This window comes from Anopheles merus, chromosome 2R (genome assembly GCF_017562075.2).
Source record: "Anopheles merus strain MAF chromosome 2R, AmerM5.1, whole genome shotgun sequence".
In the NCBI taxonomy this organism is placed as follows: Eukaryota; Metazoa; Arthropoda; class Insecta; order Diptera; family Culicidae; genus Anopheles; species Anopheles merus.
Genome location: NC_054082.1, coordinates 56,828,985 through 56,840,664, shown reverse-complemented (window position 1 = coordinate 56,840,664; position 11,680 = coordinate 56,828,985). Strand labels below are relative to the sequence as shown.

Here is an 11,680-nt window from a genome sequence, read left to right as displayed (position 1 = left end):
AAATAATCAAACAAATCTAAATAATCCAGCGAAAATTAAATAACAGCACGTACGATAAAATCGTATCTGATGGAGAACTGCAGAACATGCCACCTTGCCACCACTGAGAAGAAAATATGCATCTTAGTCCTTCTTTGGCTTAAAATTCCTAGTACAATTTTCAGATCGACACTTCAGAAAGACCTTCGTTTGTGTAACCGCTGAACCAAATGTAATCCATATCCTAGATAAAGGATGCATATTTTCGTGAGATGGAACTTCCAGTTGGCGCATTAGCACCCCCCCCCCCCCTCCGCTTAACACTTCTTTTTAACTGAATTTCGAGTTTTAACCTACCGAAAACTACAGATAAAACATTGGTGTTCCTACCGTAAACTACCAAAATAATCTGGCCACACTGCCATATTTGACGGCCGGTGTCAGCTCACTGTCAACAGATCGTGCTCAAGATTTTCTCGACATCCCAAAATCTTCTAGCATCCGTTCTCGAAGCGATAAGGACAATTCCGTGAATTAAATAAACCGAAGGTAGGTTCGGCGATACGTTCGCAAATAGCACTACCTTAAGGAAATGAAGGTAGAATAATGCAATACGATAGTAGAATGGAGTGATGTGGAAACAATGAATTCCAGTTGGTTTCTAGTTACATAACTTACTGTCGCACTCATCTCCATTGTTGTTTTTCCGGCAGATGCTGACCAACCAGATTTTATCCGCTGCCCGGAATGTTGGACTGCAGAGTCGCCGTAATTACGGTGTCTCCGCTGTACTGCTGGCTAAGGCAAGCGATCCAATCCAGCAGCTGTTCGTGACCAAACTCCGTGAATACGCACAGAAGAGCCAGAGCGCGTAAGTATTTTGTTGGAAAGTCTAACGCATCGCTACTGCACTCACTAATTCATGAATAAAAAAATATTTCAGTGGTGGCAAACTAGTTGATGCTACACCGGAAATCCAGCGTGAATTGAAGCAAGAGATGGAGAAACTGGCCAAGCAGTACGGAGGTGGTCAGGGCGAAGATATGACTGCCTTCCCCGCCTTCAAGTTTGAGGAGCCCAAAATTGATCCGATCAATGCTAGCGCTTGAATGGTGCCCGGTCATCAAAAAGCAGGCATCTTTAAATAGGAAATAATATTATCACTGCTTCTGAAACAGATGTAAAATTACTTACGTTTCGTTGATATTTATTTGCCGAAAAAAGAGAAACATTATCGCAGCGCATAGGGCATTATACAAAAAAAATCCCTTTCTCTGCTCCATTTAATAGTCTATACTAATGAAGAGCTGAAACTGCTTACGTTTCCAATAGGTGTTGAACGGTTTCCTCAAGAACACCCATGCGATAGTCTTTGGCAAGCGTGTAGAACGTTTGCAGCAGGCGACGTAACTCCGATGTAGAGATGAGATTTTCAAAACATCCCGTACACGTGCAGTACTGAGAAAGGTTTTCCCGTTTGATTTGCTTGCACTTGATGCACCGTAAATCCTGTAGGGTGTATGACATAAGCTTCCGCTGTACCACGTCGAGGAGCCGCATTTCGATTTCGACGTTATCATAATCGACGTTGCACTGTGCACACAACCAAACAGGCAATTCACCGTCTTTTAAAGCTCGGTGTGTGTCCTTGCAGAGATCTAGATCCCGGCAGTGATTGCATGCCTGACAGATGACCTCGGTAAGAATGAAGGATTTTCTCGACTCTTTCCATACAGCCTTGTCGCTGAAGTCACCAATGCCTACGAGAAGTAACATATTGCGACGCATGGTTGTTAGTTGATCTTCAGCTTCTTTGCATGCGGCTAGCGCTTTAGTTATCGCCTTTATAAACTCCAATGCCGGGCCGTTGGCGCCACGTGCGCATCCATCGTGCATTTTTTGTACCATTCCGTAGGCAATGCAGGCTAGCTTTTGCAGTGCGCTTTCGGGCGAGACACCTTCGGCCATTGTTTGGAGGAAGGACACAACAAAGCTTTCGAAATTCGCCCGACATCTTCTTTCCTCGGGCAGCTGTTCGGAAATACTCCAGTTCATTTCGAGCGCCAGCTCTTCTTCGTCCAACTCATCCTGCGATGTTAACGTATTCGGTTCGTTGGAGTCAATCGCTTCCTTCGGTAGGTTGCCTTTCACTCCGCCGTAGTTTGTTGGATCGTTCCACAATAGAAATTCCCACGCTTGCTGAAATGACAGTGAAACGCTGTGGAAGAGTTCGCGGTTGCGAATGTTTTGCACTATGTAGTCCGTGTAGCTGATCGCATCGCCAACAGTTCGCTTGCCTGTATCAATCACTATACGATTAAAATCCGCGTAAATGATCGTTGCTTTCATGCGTCTAAACTCGGCTACAATTTGCAAGAAAAGTTTCCGCATGATAGTATTGAGTGCGCGTCTTAAAGCAGGATCGTATAGCAGAGCGCGACTGGACCGTACCCAACGGTAAAAGTGGATGATTTGAAAGTCGGAAAATACATTGCGGTTGATTGAAACTTCGCGCAGCCATGTGTTGACCATCATTCTCATCACACGGAATGCCTGACTGCAAAGTGCTGTTTCGTCGTAGTTGGAAAGCTGCTGACCGTTTGGTCCGCTAGTGATCATTTCTTCTAACGATGCTTGGGGCATTACGTCGAATGTAATTGCAGATGAAGTGCCTTCCAGTTCCTGTACCTTGCTAGCCTGGAGCAGGGCAGATACCGCTAAGCTTTCTACGGTTAGTTCAACGCAAACTGAACGATAAAAACCACTTCGATTCTGTACGACCGAGATGTTGTCTTCAAACTCGGCTAACAATCTGCTGTCATCCGCTTCGCGCCCTCCAAGGTCGGGACGGGCCCCGCCAGAAAACCATAACACAAAATTATGGCGATGTAGAAGCCGCGCGAAAAACAAATCCGCACCGAAAAGCACCGTGTCGGGAGGCATGTTGCCCAGCGGAAGCTGGAAATAGAGGCACTGTTCCAGCATCATTTGAAGAACGCGACCCAAATTAAGAAAGTGTCGTATCATTGACCGAGCACCGTGCCGTTGCCAATCGAGCCCAGAGAGCAGAGCCGCGTCGTCTGCTATGTGAATGGAAACCTCTGGGAACTCTAAACAAATCGGCAACTGCTGATTTAACTTGTGCAATCCAAGAGCCGTTTGAAGGCATAGTAACGTTGGGCCACGTTTTTCATCACGATATGCCGATAACGCGCGCGTTACGCGCTGATACACCTGCTTAGCATCTATTTCCATAAAAACTTCGAATGTCATGTCCGACGGAGGAAGCATATCTTCCCCATGTTCATCACTGGCGGTAAGGAGTGCTATTCGTTCGGAAGTGTATAGATTTTTTACAGTTGGTAGTTGGTTTGTGCGCACTGTATCTAGAACAATCACGAGAGCTTTCTTACTGGCGGCCGAGAATAGACCCCACATCTCGCGTTTTCCTGTCGGTGACACGTGCTGGTAGAGGAATATCTTGCGCAAATTCACGCGACCATTCAAGGAGTTCTTGAGATACGGTGTACAGGAGACAGGGCGCATCTCCAACTGCTGGATGTTGAAAGCATCGAGATCTTTCGTAGCCATTGCTGCTAATGCTTTTGCTTCCGATCGTTGTACTGCACATACGCAGCCTAGTTCCATGAGGGCACGAAATTCGAGAGTCATCTGCGTCTCGTATATTCCTTCGATATCTGGCGTTGCAAGATCAGCCAGCAAACCCAAACGATTGTCGCGAAATACTTGCTCGGGCACCACGTATTGGTAAAGATGATAAACAGGCCGTGCACGAGGCAGTACTCGATGAACCTTTTTCCACATAGTTTTGGATCCTCCCGCTGCTCCGGCATCCTCAGGGGGAGCCGGCGTTCGTTGATTTACGTAGAAGATTCGCGGAACGGTGAGCCGAATTTTGTGCAGCTCGTCACCTACCATGGCCCAAACGGTAAAGTTACCCATATCGTCGATGGGCAAAAGCTGTATTATCTGCCAACTCTGTTCAATCAGCGAACGTTGCGTTTTGCGCAGAAAACCACCTAATGTTGCAGTTCGTGCTGATACCGCGACATTAACGCTATCATCATTAGTCGTGCGGATACGTTTGCTATTGCGCACCTCACGCCTATGTGTATTGCGCTGCGATAATTGCCAGCGCCACTTCCGCTTATGAAATTGTAGCCAATCGATCAATTCAGCCCGACTTGACCCCGGCAAGGGAGGTTCTCCTAAAGCTTCACGCCATGTTTTTGGGATCGGTTGCTCCGCTTCGGTTTGAGGGCAATCGTCTTGTTCTTCAGAACCTTCTCTACGTCGTTTGTGGGTGATCGGAACACCCGCTAATGATCCGTTGGTTTGTTTCCTTACTAAATCTTCGACATCGGTAACCTCCCTGTTCGGTTTTGGTGGTGCGATGCTAAACATTTCACTTATACGTCGTTGTTTCAAGGTATCATTTTTGTCTAACATTTTCTTATGCAGCCAATCGGGATGTTGCACACGCGGTACCGGATTATTCAGGCCCTGCAATGCGGCTGGAATTGTGATGATTTTTTGTATCGTTCCTCCCAAGCGTTCGATGTAGTAGTTCCAATCCAAAACATCGCGTATATCTGCATCACCCATGGTGTTGTCTTTCAGCCAGCGCCGTAAGTAATGTCTCCGAACGCTTATTTCCGATTGAAATATTGCCAAAGGAATTGCCCGCTCCGTCACGGGTGCTCCTTCCGGTTTGCGAGAAATGATAAATTTGCAAGCCAATCCTGCATCTTTTACCATCTGATCGCCCAAAAATTCAGCCAACCGTTTCGCTGTGGAAATGGACGTTGATTTCTGTTCCCCATAATCCTCGAGTTTACGTGACATTGAACGATTTTCGGAAATCAGTTCAAAAAGTTCACTATCTGGCATATTGTGTCCTTTGCTGTACAATACATCCAGCCAATAATCGGCGATTTTGGCTACAGAAGCATAGCACTGCTCCAGAGTGGACCCTTGCAAGAATGCTTCGAAAACGGATGACTGAAATATTTTTATCAACTGGAGCTCGCCTCGTCGCTTCACCTCAAACCCCTTCAGTTCGGCCAATGAACCGTCAAAGTTAAATACTGCATATCGTTTTTTCAATTTTTTACCTTCCTCCTTGGCGGCAGGAAGCACCATTGCCAGATAGGGCCCGTCTACTTCGAAAAAGATGGAGTTCTCCGAGCGTATCGAATATTCGGCTTGCTTACCATCGGCAGTGTGTGGTCGCTCCAGCACGTGGTACTGATCGTTCGTAAAGTGATCCTTTACCATCGTATTAAGAACGGCATTCGGGTAGGAAACATTGATCGTTTTTTTCTTGTGATGATTAGTTCGGAACGTAAATTCTTGCGGAAATGATGCCGGCAAGATACACCATATGCCATCGGTGTCCAGCTCAAGTGGCCTTCCCACGCGTTCGATGATTTCCCGAGCTTTCGTAATGATGTTTGAGCCAGTCAAACAGACAATTCCGGCCATTGGCATACTGTGCCAACGGGCACCTTTGCGCATTACATATCCATAGAATGAGTTTAGAATACACTTGTGTGCAAGCTGCAGTGAGTCATACAATACCTCACGTCCTTTTGCGGCTTTTATTTCGCCAGCATCGCCACTCTTCACTGCCGCCGTGACGGCTGCCTTGGCGACCTTCGTTAGAGCTTTGTATTCATAACGACGATCGCGAAACGCTCGTACTGTATCCACGTAGAAACTGTTTTCCTTTTGACAGATGGTGGATGTTCGCGTCTCCAATCGCGTTACTTTTGTTTTCTTGTACGCTTTTCGGCAATAATCTGACAGGCGCTTTTTCTCATAATTTGCCTGATCCTCTCGTGACAGTTCGTGAAAAGCGCGTTGCGGACCACCTGGGAAAAGTGGGGGAAATTTTTCAGTTTCTAGCTGCTGCTGAATGCGCTGAAATTCATTGCGGCTTGCAGGAAGCATTTCACCACGCCATAACCATTCCATATCTCGCTTGCAACGTGCGCCTGGTTTGTTAAAATCACACGCAGCACAATCCGCATCGTTCACCATTGAAGACGGTTGCAGCCGATTTGTGAGAATGATGTTCGGATACATTGCCCCGACATCTAGATGATAAATAACCGGCTGTTCTAAGCGAGTTGGAATATCGTACAATTGCTGCAACGCGGACAATATTTCAGCTTTCACTTCTTCAAAGTTGGTCACTTCCGATAACGGTACACCTTCCTCGGTGACAATTGCATGTTCAAGCACCTTGTCCACGTTTTCTTGCAACTGTTTTATCATATCTGGATCCAGTCGAAAGCGGGTGCTGATGTCAGCGCGAAACACGCCCGACTCAAGTGCTTCTACGTGGCCTCCTACGTACGTTTCAGAATCCAGCACATGTCCATCGTTTGTAAGCTTGTTTAACTCGGAAACTTGTTTGTTAGGGAATACAATGTTCACCTTGAACGCTTCTTTCATCAGCAACGATTCGCAAAGCGTTCCCGAACCTTTCCGCAGAATTTCGTCCGGTTCCATTGGAATAATCGTTGCCAGGGCGAAAATAAATGGATGAACGTACTTCATATACAGATAATAAGTCGCCACCGCATCTGAGACTGAATAATTTGCCAACACTTGTGGTTGCTCTACTGCCATACGGCACATTTCTTCGGGATCCAGTTCGACTGGGTCGTAGCGCAATTTACTCTTTGCCACAGCTTTCAATCCCTGCGAGCCAACGGGAAGATAGGAATCGCGCTTCACCCAGCACAGGCAATCAAGATGCATCGCAGGTCGGCAAAGGTAATTTCCGTCGCGCCCATTTACCTTCGAGAAGCCAATCTCACGCTTCATGTCTAAATCGTAGACAGCTGCACGCGCCTCAACGAAAGGCCAATCGAAAAAGTCACCGTTGTACGTTACAAAGATATGTGGTTTCACCTCTAGCACGTGGTCAAAAAATTTTTGCAGCAATCCCAGCTCGTTAGGCTCGTTGAAAACGATAAAGTTGCCTTCAAATTCCGGTTTGGGAGTGTATTCAAAATCGTTCACATCACCGCTAATGATCTCACGATTCGTGATCAGGTATCCTTGGCCGTCTATCATGTACGAAATCATCATGATTTGATCGGTTTGTGCGTCTGGAAACTTTAGCGGCAGCTTTGTTGTTTCTATGTCGAACGCAAGAATGACCGGCTCAGGACGATCGAGAATGTCCGGACGCGGTGTAATGACGGGAGGTTCTTCGCCACCACGGCAGCGGACGGTGTACCATGTGCCACAGAATATGTTCAAATCAATTGACACTCGAACATGGTACGGTACATCATGTTCCCGTATATCAACGATATAATCGTAAAAGTCTACATTCTGATTTGGTCCACTTCCTTCGGCCTCGATGCCGTCGTAAAGGATTGCCGTCGATAGAGACGTACTCAGCATTTGCATGTAATATGTATTAGCCTTTTCGCGCTCTCGATTCTTACGCACCGCGCTGGACAGATCTCGCTTTACCTTATTCATTTGCGTCGTGTTGGGAAAGCTAAGTTTCAGCATGTTCTGCTTTAAGCCGCTCAAGTGATTCGGCAAATCCAGGTCTTCTTTTTGGATGTGCTCAACACTTAACAGCTGTCCAGAATACTTTTTACCTAAAAACTTTGCCACTTCTAGAGAATTTCCATCGCGCGTAATCAGCAGCAAATAAGGCGCGTATATGACCGTTGTTTTATATCGACTGCCGTCCATTTGCACGAAATACATATCCAATGCGGCTACCAGTCGGCGATCTTCATTTAGTATTTCCGTCTGTAAATAGTTATTAGCACAGGGGGTTTAGCATGCTGATAATGAATAGCATATGACGACGTACCGAGTGTATGTTGATGAGATAGCCTGTACGTTCTTGTGTATCCTTCACCCGTTCGAATCCATATTTCTGGTCGATTTGATCATTCTCCCGGGATTGTCGATATCCGATCTCATTCGTATCATCGCTGGTAAGAAAATGATTCCACTTAAATTAGCCACCCTTTCAGCTAATACATGAGCCAAAGACGAGTCTTACCCATCCGCCTTTTCAGCATTAAATTTTCCGGTGTTAGTAGAAAACATTTTCACAAACTCTTCGCTACGCTTTCCAAAACAATAGCCATACAAAGCCAGACTGACAGCTTGATTTACGCGCCAAACGGTGTTGTCCCGTCAATGTCAATATTCTGCTGCGTATACACAATGCACGGCAATAATCGTTGTTGTTAAAATGTATTTAGCGTTGTTTCGTACATTTGATGGTTTTTTGTAAGTATATCACATTTTATAAAATGAAATAGATTTATTATAAGATTGCCTTTTTTGCTGTCCAAAGGATAACAAATATTAATACAGAAACCAATAATCTTGCAGGTGCCGTAGATACTTGACTGTTGTTTCGAGCTATGTGTATAACCAGCTAATGTGCCAAGAAGCGATTGTTTGCTTGGCCGTAGCGTCAAATTATATTGGTAATAGGCAAAACACGAAAATGAGTGAAATACACCGCTTAAAATCGCAAATAGTTTCCCGATTTTCGCTTGGAGGTTTTCAGATTCGAAGGTATTTATGCTTGTTCTAGTTTTTCTTCGTACAAACACTATTTTATGGGGTGTTGTTGTCCGGATTTCGTTTTAGTGAGGCCAGCACGTTTCTTGCCCAACAACTTCAGCCTCTTGACGACGCAGAACGTAAGAAATGGATCACGAATGTGGCCAATCATGTGCAGGGGCAGTGTTTGAACCTTCCGGTTATAGAAAAACAACACATAGAACTGGCCATCAAGGAAGCAAACAACACAGGATTAGATGATAGCGAGACGATTTTCCGTGTCATCAGTGCTTTCGAGGTGCCTTCATTCGTGTACTGTGTGGAGAAAAAAAAGTTTCTGCCAGACACCAACAAGAGAAGTTTATTGGCTACACCGGATGGTAAGTCTAGCTACATTCGAGAACGATACTGGTTGCTGTGGCAGAAGACAAGTCGCCACGAAACATTCTCCCAGCGCACGACACCTGGCATGGAGGCACCGGGCAATAGAAACAAACTCAGCCTACGGAAAGTAGAGAATATACTCTCAACCTCGAAAATGAACGATGTTGTCTTGCTGGGATTATTGACGCAGCTAACGGAAGGTCGTTATTATTTGGAAGATCCTACTGGATCAATTCCGATCGACATAAGCACGGCAACCTACTCGCCGGGACTGTTTTGTGAGGGATGTTTCTTGCTTGCGTACGGTAAATATCGCGACGGTGTATTGAAAGTAGAGGAGATTGGATTTCCAATGCCGGAGCTTGCTACTAACAGTAGAGCGTTCTTTGGAACCGTGAACAGTTGGGGTGGTCCCTCAAAAACGCTTCTGAAATACTCTCGCAATCTAAACGATTTGGAGAAAGCCAATGTGGAGCACAGTCTTGTGTTTCTGTCCGACTGTTGGCTTGACAATCCGATCGTGATGGAAAAGTTGGAACAATTGCTGAGAGGATACGATGATTTCCCCCCAGTAGCGATAGTACTAATGGGACCGTTCGCAAGAAGCATCGAGAATGTTTACACACTAAAAGGTCACTTTGTAAAGCTCGGTGAAATATTGTCCAGTTGTGAGAAGCTAAAATCGCAAACCGATTTAGTTATTGTGCCTTCCATTGATGATCCGGCGGCTGCGAATATCTTACCTCGACCTCCTGTACCAGAAGCTTTAGCGGGAGAGCTGAAAAAACGATTCCCTAGAACTATTTTGACCACAAATCCGTGCCGGTTGCAATACTGTACTCAACAAATTGTTGTGTGTCGTGCCGATTTGGTAACCAAATTGTGTCGGAATACGATACATTTTCCCAAAGAAGGACTATTGGAAGAGCATGTGAGTATTAAGAGAGCTAAAACGATCGAGAAACGATTAGTTTGTAGTAATTGCTTTTATTTTGTTACCTCTGCAGTTTGCCCGGACAATTATTAATCAGAACACGTTAGCGCCTTTAACACCGATTGCGTTTCCTACACACTGGAATTATGATGCTGCCCTCTCTCTCTATCCGTTACCTGATTTAATCGTCATCGGGGATCCATGTCAAGGTTTTCATACAACTGAGCAGGAGTGCACTGTTATGAATGTGGGATCCTTTCCGAAATCAAAATATGCATTTAAGGTGTATTATCCCTCCAGCAGAACAGTTGAAGATTCGCAAATACCTGATGAGGAGTAAACAAATATTTAAGTACACGGAACAGTGTCGAATAAATGTAAAAAATACTTTTACTAATTTTACTAATACATTACATTTACAAAAAGTTTTCAATATTGCTTTATTGTTGTTTTCCGATTTGGACATCAATATACCAGAACTAACATTCAATGCATTTTGTATATCAGTGTAACATTGTTTACAGCAAAAATAGGACTTACGGACATGGACCACATAGGAATAGTTAATTAGTCGTGCATTATTTTAAACTTTGTAACCATGGTTGTAAGACACACTGTCGTCACCCTGGACGTTGACCGGCGACAGCGCAACTGCCTCGGCAAGTACTGGGGTCGGTATGGCTGCCCACAACATTCGGTGTCTTTTATTTGGACTAGAACGTCTTAGAACAATGATGACGAATTTATACATACGATTGCTTGCGGCTCGAAAAGATATTTTAGATCCTTAGATGTAGAGTATTAAAAGCTAGTCTACTTTAAGTACGGATTTCAATTCGATAAATTTTGGATCAAATGATCCTCGGATTAAAATGGTTATTGGTTTACTGGCTCCCACAAGGCCGAACTGTATCGATTGCGAACTAGATCGTCTCCCTGAAGCAAAGTCCTTCTTTCCGTATGCGTGGACATATTATATAAGTCTCCGAAGCCTATATAGGCTGGCATGACCGCGTAGGTTGTTACGGCAAAAAGAAGAAAAAGAAGACGTAAGTTTATGGCACCTTAGGAAGTAATGTCGGTTTTGGATTAAGTTTATATACGATTAGTCCGGTCACGTCGTACAGTCATTAACTCGCAAGACTTGATATTTTGTTGCGTCATGGGTCTCTCTCTCTAGGGATCTAGTTGGCCTGCTCACGATAGAGCACGGCGATGTGACATGGCCCGGTCAACAATAATTCTCCAGGATGTTCGGTCCCTGTCTGCAGCCTCCCATCCACGTAGACACCTGATCCAGCCATCGAGTTCACTGTGCTCCCTTTTGCCTTATGCTGCACTGAGGATCGCTGTCGAACACTTCTTGGTGAGGCATGAGTCCGGCATTCTCATGACATGCCCCAACTATCGTATCCTGCCAGCCTTCGCCACCGTCAGGATGCTGGGTTCACCGTACAGCTCAGCAAGCTCGTGGTTCATCCTTCTCCTCCACGCTCCATGCTCGAACACACCGCCAAAGATGGTCCACATGATGCGTCGCTCAAACACGCCTAGAGCGTTTGCATCCTTCGCTCGGATGGTTCAGGACTCGTGGCCATAGAGAACCACCGGGCGAATCGATGTGCGATATATCTCTAATTTCGTGCGGGCTCGAAGTCTCCTGGATCTCAGCAGTCGGTGGAGCACATAATATGCATGATTCCCCTACACAATGCGTCTCTGGATTTCGCTGTTGATGTTGTTGTTCGAAGTAACGACCGTCCTGAGATAGCAGAACTTGTTTACTACCTCGAGATTGTCTCC

The 11,680-nt window shown here is 45.4% G+C and overlaps 3 protein-coding genes across 5 annotated transcripts; 2 read left to right on the top strand and 1 right to left on the bottom strand.

Annotated features, from left to right (window-relative positions):
* Window positions 1–410: 410 nt before the first annotated feature.
* On the top strand, window positions 411–1,168 carry LOC121588317 (ATP synthase-coupling factor 6, mitochondrial). Its single transcript, XM_041906095.1, has 3 exons — window positions 411–528; window positions 693–850; window positions 923–1,168. The coding sequence occupies exons 2-3, from the start codon at window positions 693–695 to the stop codon at window positions 1,086–1,088; spliced, it is 324 nt and encodes a 107-aa protein (XP_041762029.1). The 5' UTR covers window positions 411–528; the 3' UTR covers window positions 1,089–1,168.
* Window positions 1,009–8,155, bottom strand: LOC121588316 (DNA polymerase epsilon catalytic subunit 1). Its single transcript, XM_041906094.1, has 3 exons — window positions 8,045–8,155; window positions 7,850–7,973; window positions 1,009–7,785 (listed from the first exon to the last, which is right to left on the bottom strand). Exons 1-3 carry the CDS (start codon window positions 8,089–8,091, stop codon window positions 1,297–1,299), a joined length of 6,660 nt encoding a protein of 2,219 aa, XP_041762028.1. The 5' UTR covers window positions 8,092–8,155; the 3' UTR covers window positions 1,009–1,296.
* Window positions 8,156–8,222: 67 nt separating this feature from the next.
* Window positions 8,223–10,290, top strand: LOC121588315 (DNA polymerase epsilon subunit 2). 3 transcript variants are annotated; one of them, XM_041906091.1, is made up of 4 exons: window positions 8,223–8,277; window positions 8,383–8,571; window positions 8,647–9,874; window positions 9,915–10,290. In XM_041906091.1, exons 1-4 carry the CDS (start codon window positions 8,240–8,242, stop codon window positions 10,215–10,217), a joined length of 1,758 nt encoding a protein of 585 aa, XP_041762025.1. In that variant the 5' UTR covers window positions 8,223–8,239; the 3' UTR covers window positions 10,218–10,290. The 3 variants fall into 3 exon arrangements, with proteins under 3 accessions (XP_041762025.1, XP_041762026.1, XP_041762027.1); XM_041906092.1 differs by having other exon boundaries at window positions 8,226–8,277; window positions 9,951–10,290; XM_041906093.1 differs by having other exon boundaries at window positions 8,226–8,277; window positions 9,922–10,010.
* Window positions 10,291–11,680: the final 1,390 nt, after the last annotated feature.

Excerpts from the sequence above, each read along its gene's own strand:
- LOC121588317 (XM_041906095.1), top strand. The coding sequence starts at position 693 with ATGCTGACCAACCAGATTTTATCCGCTGCCCGGAATGTTGGACTGCAG. Across the intron at positions 851-922 it reads GCACAGAAGAGCCAGAGCGC|TGGTGGCAAACTAGTTGATG; the intron begins GTAAGTATTTTG and ends AAAATATTTCAG.
- LOC121588316 (XM_041906094.1), bottom strand. The coding sequence starts at position 8,091 with ATGTTTTCTACTAACACCGGAAAATTTAATGCTGAAAAGGCGGATGG. Across the intron at positions 7,974-8,044 it reads AATGCTGAAAAGGCGGATGG|CGATGATACGAATGAGATCG; the intron begins GTAAGACTCGTC and ends TTTTCTTACCAG. Across the intron at positions 7,786-7,849 it reads ATCTCATCAACATACACTCG|ACGGAAATACTAAATGAAGA; the intron begins GTACGTCGTCAT and ends AACTATTTACAG.
- LOC121588315 (XM_041906091.1), top strand. The coding sequence starts at position 8,240 with ATGTATTTAGCGTTGTTTCGTACATTTGATGGTTTTTT. Across the intron at positions 8,572-8,646 it reads GGAGGTTTTCAGATTCGAAG|TGAGGCCAGCACGTTTCTTG; the intron begins GTATTTATGCTT and ends ATTTCGTTTTAG. Across the intron at positions 9,875-9,914 it reads AAGGACTATTGGAAGAGCAT|TTTGTAGTAATTGCTTTTAT; the intron begins GTGAGTATTAAG and ends AGAAACGATTAG.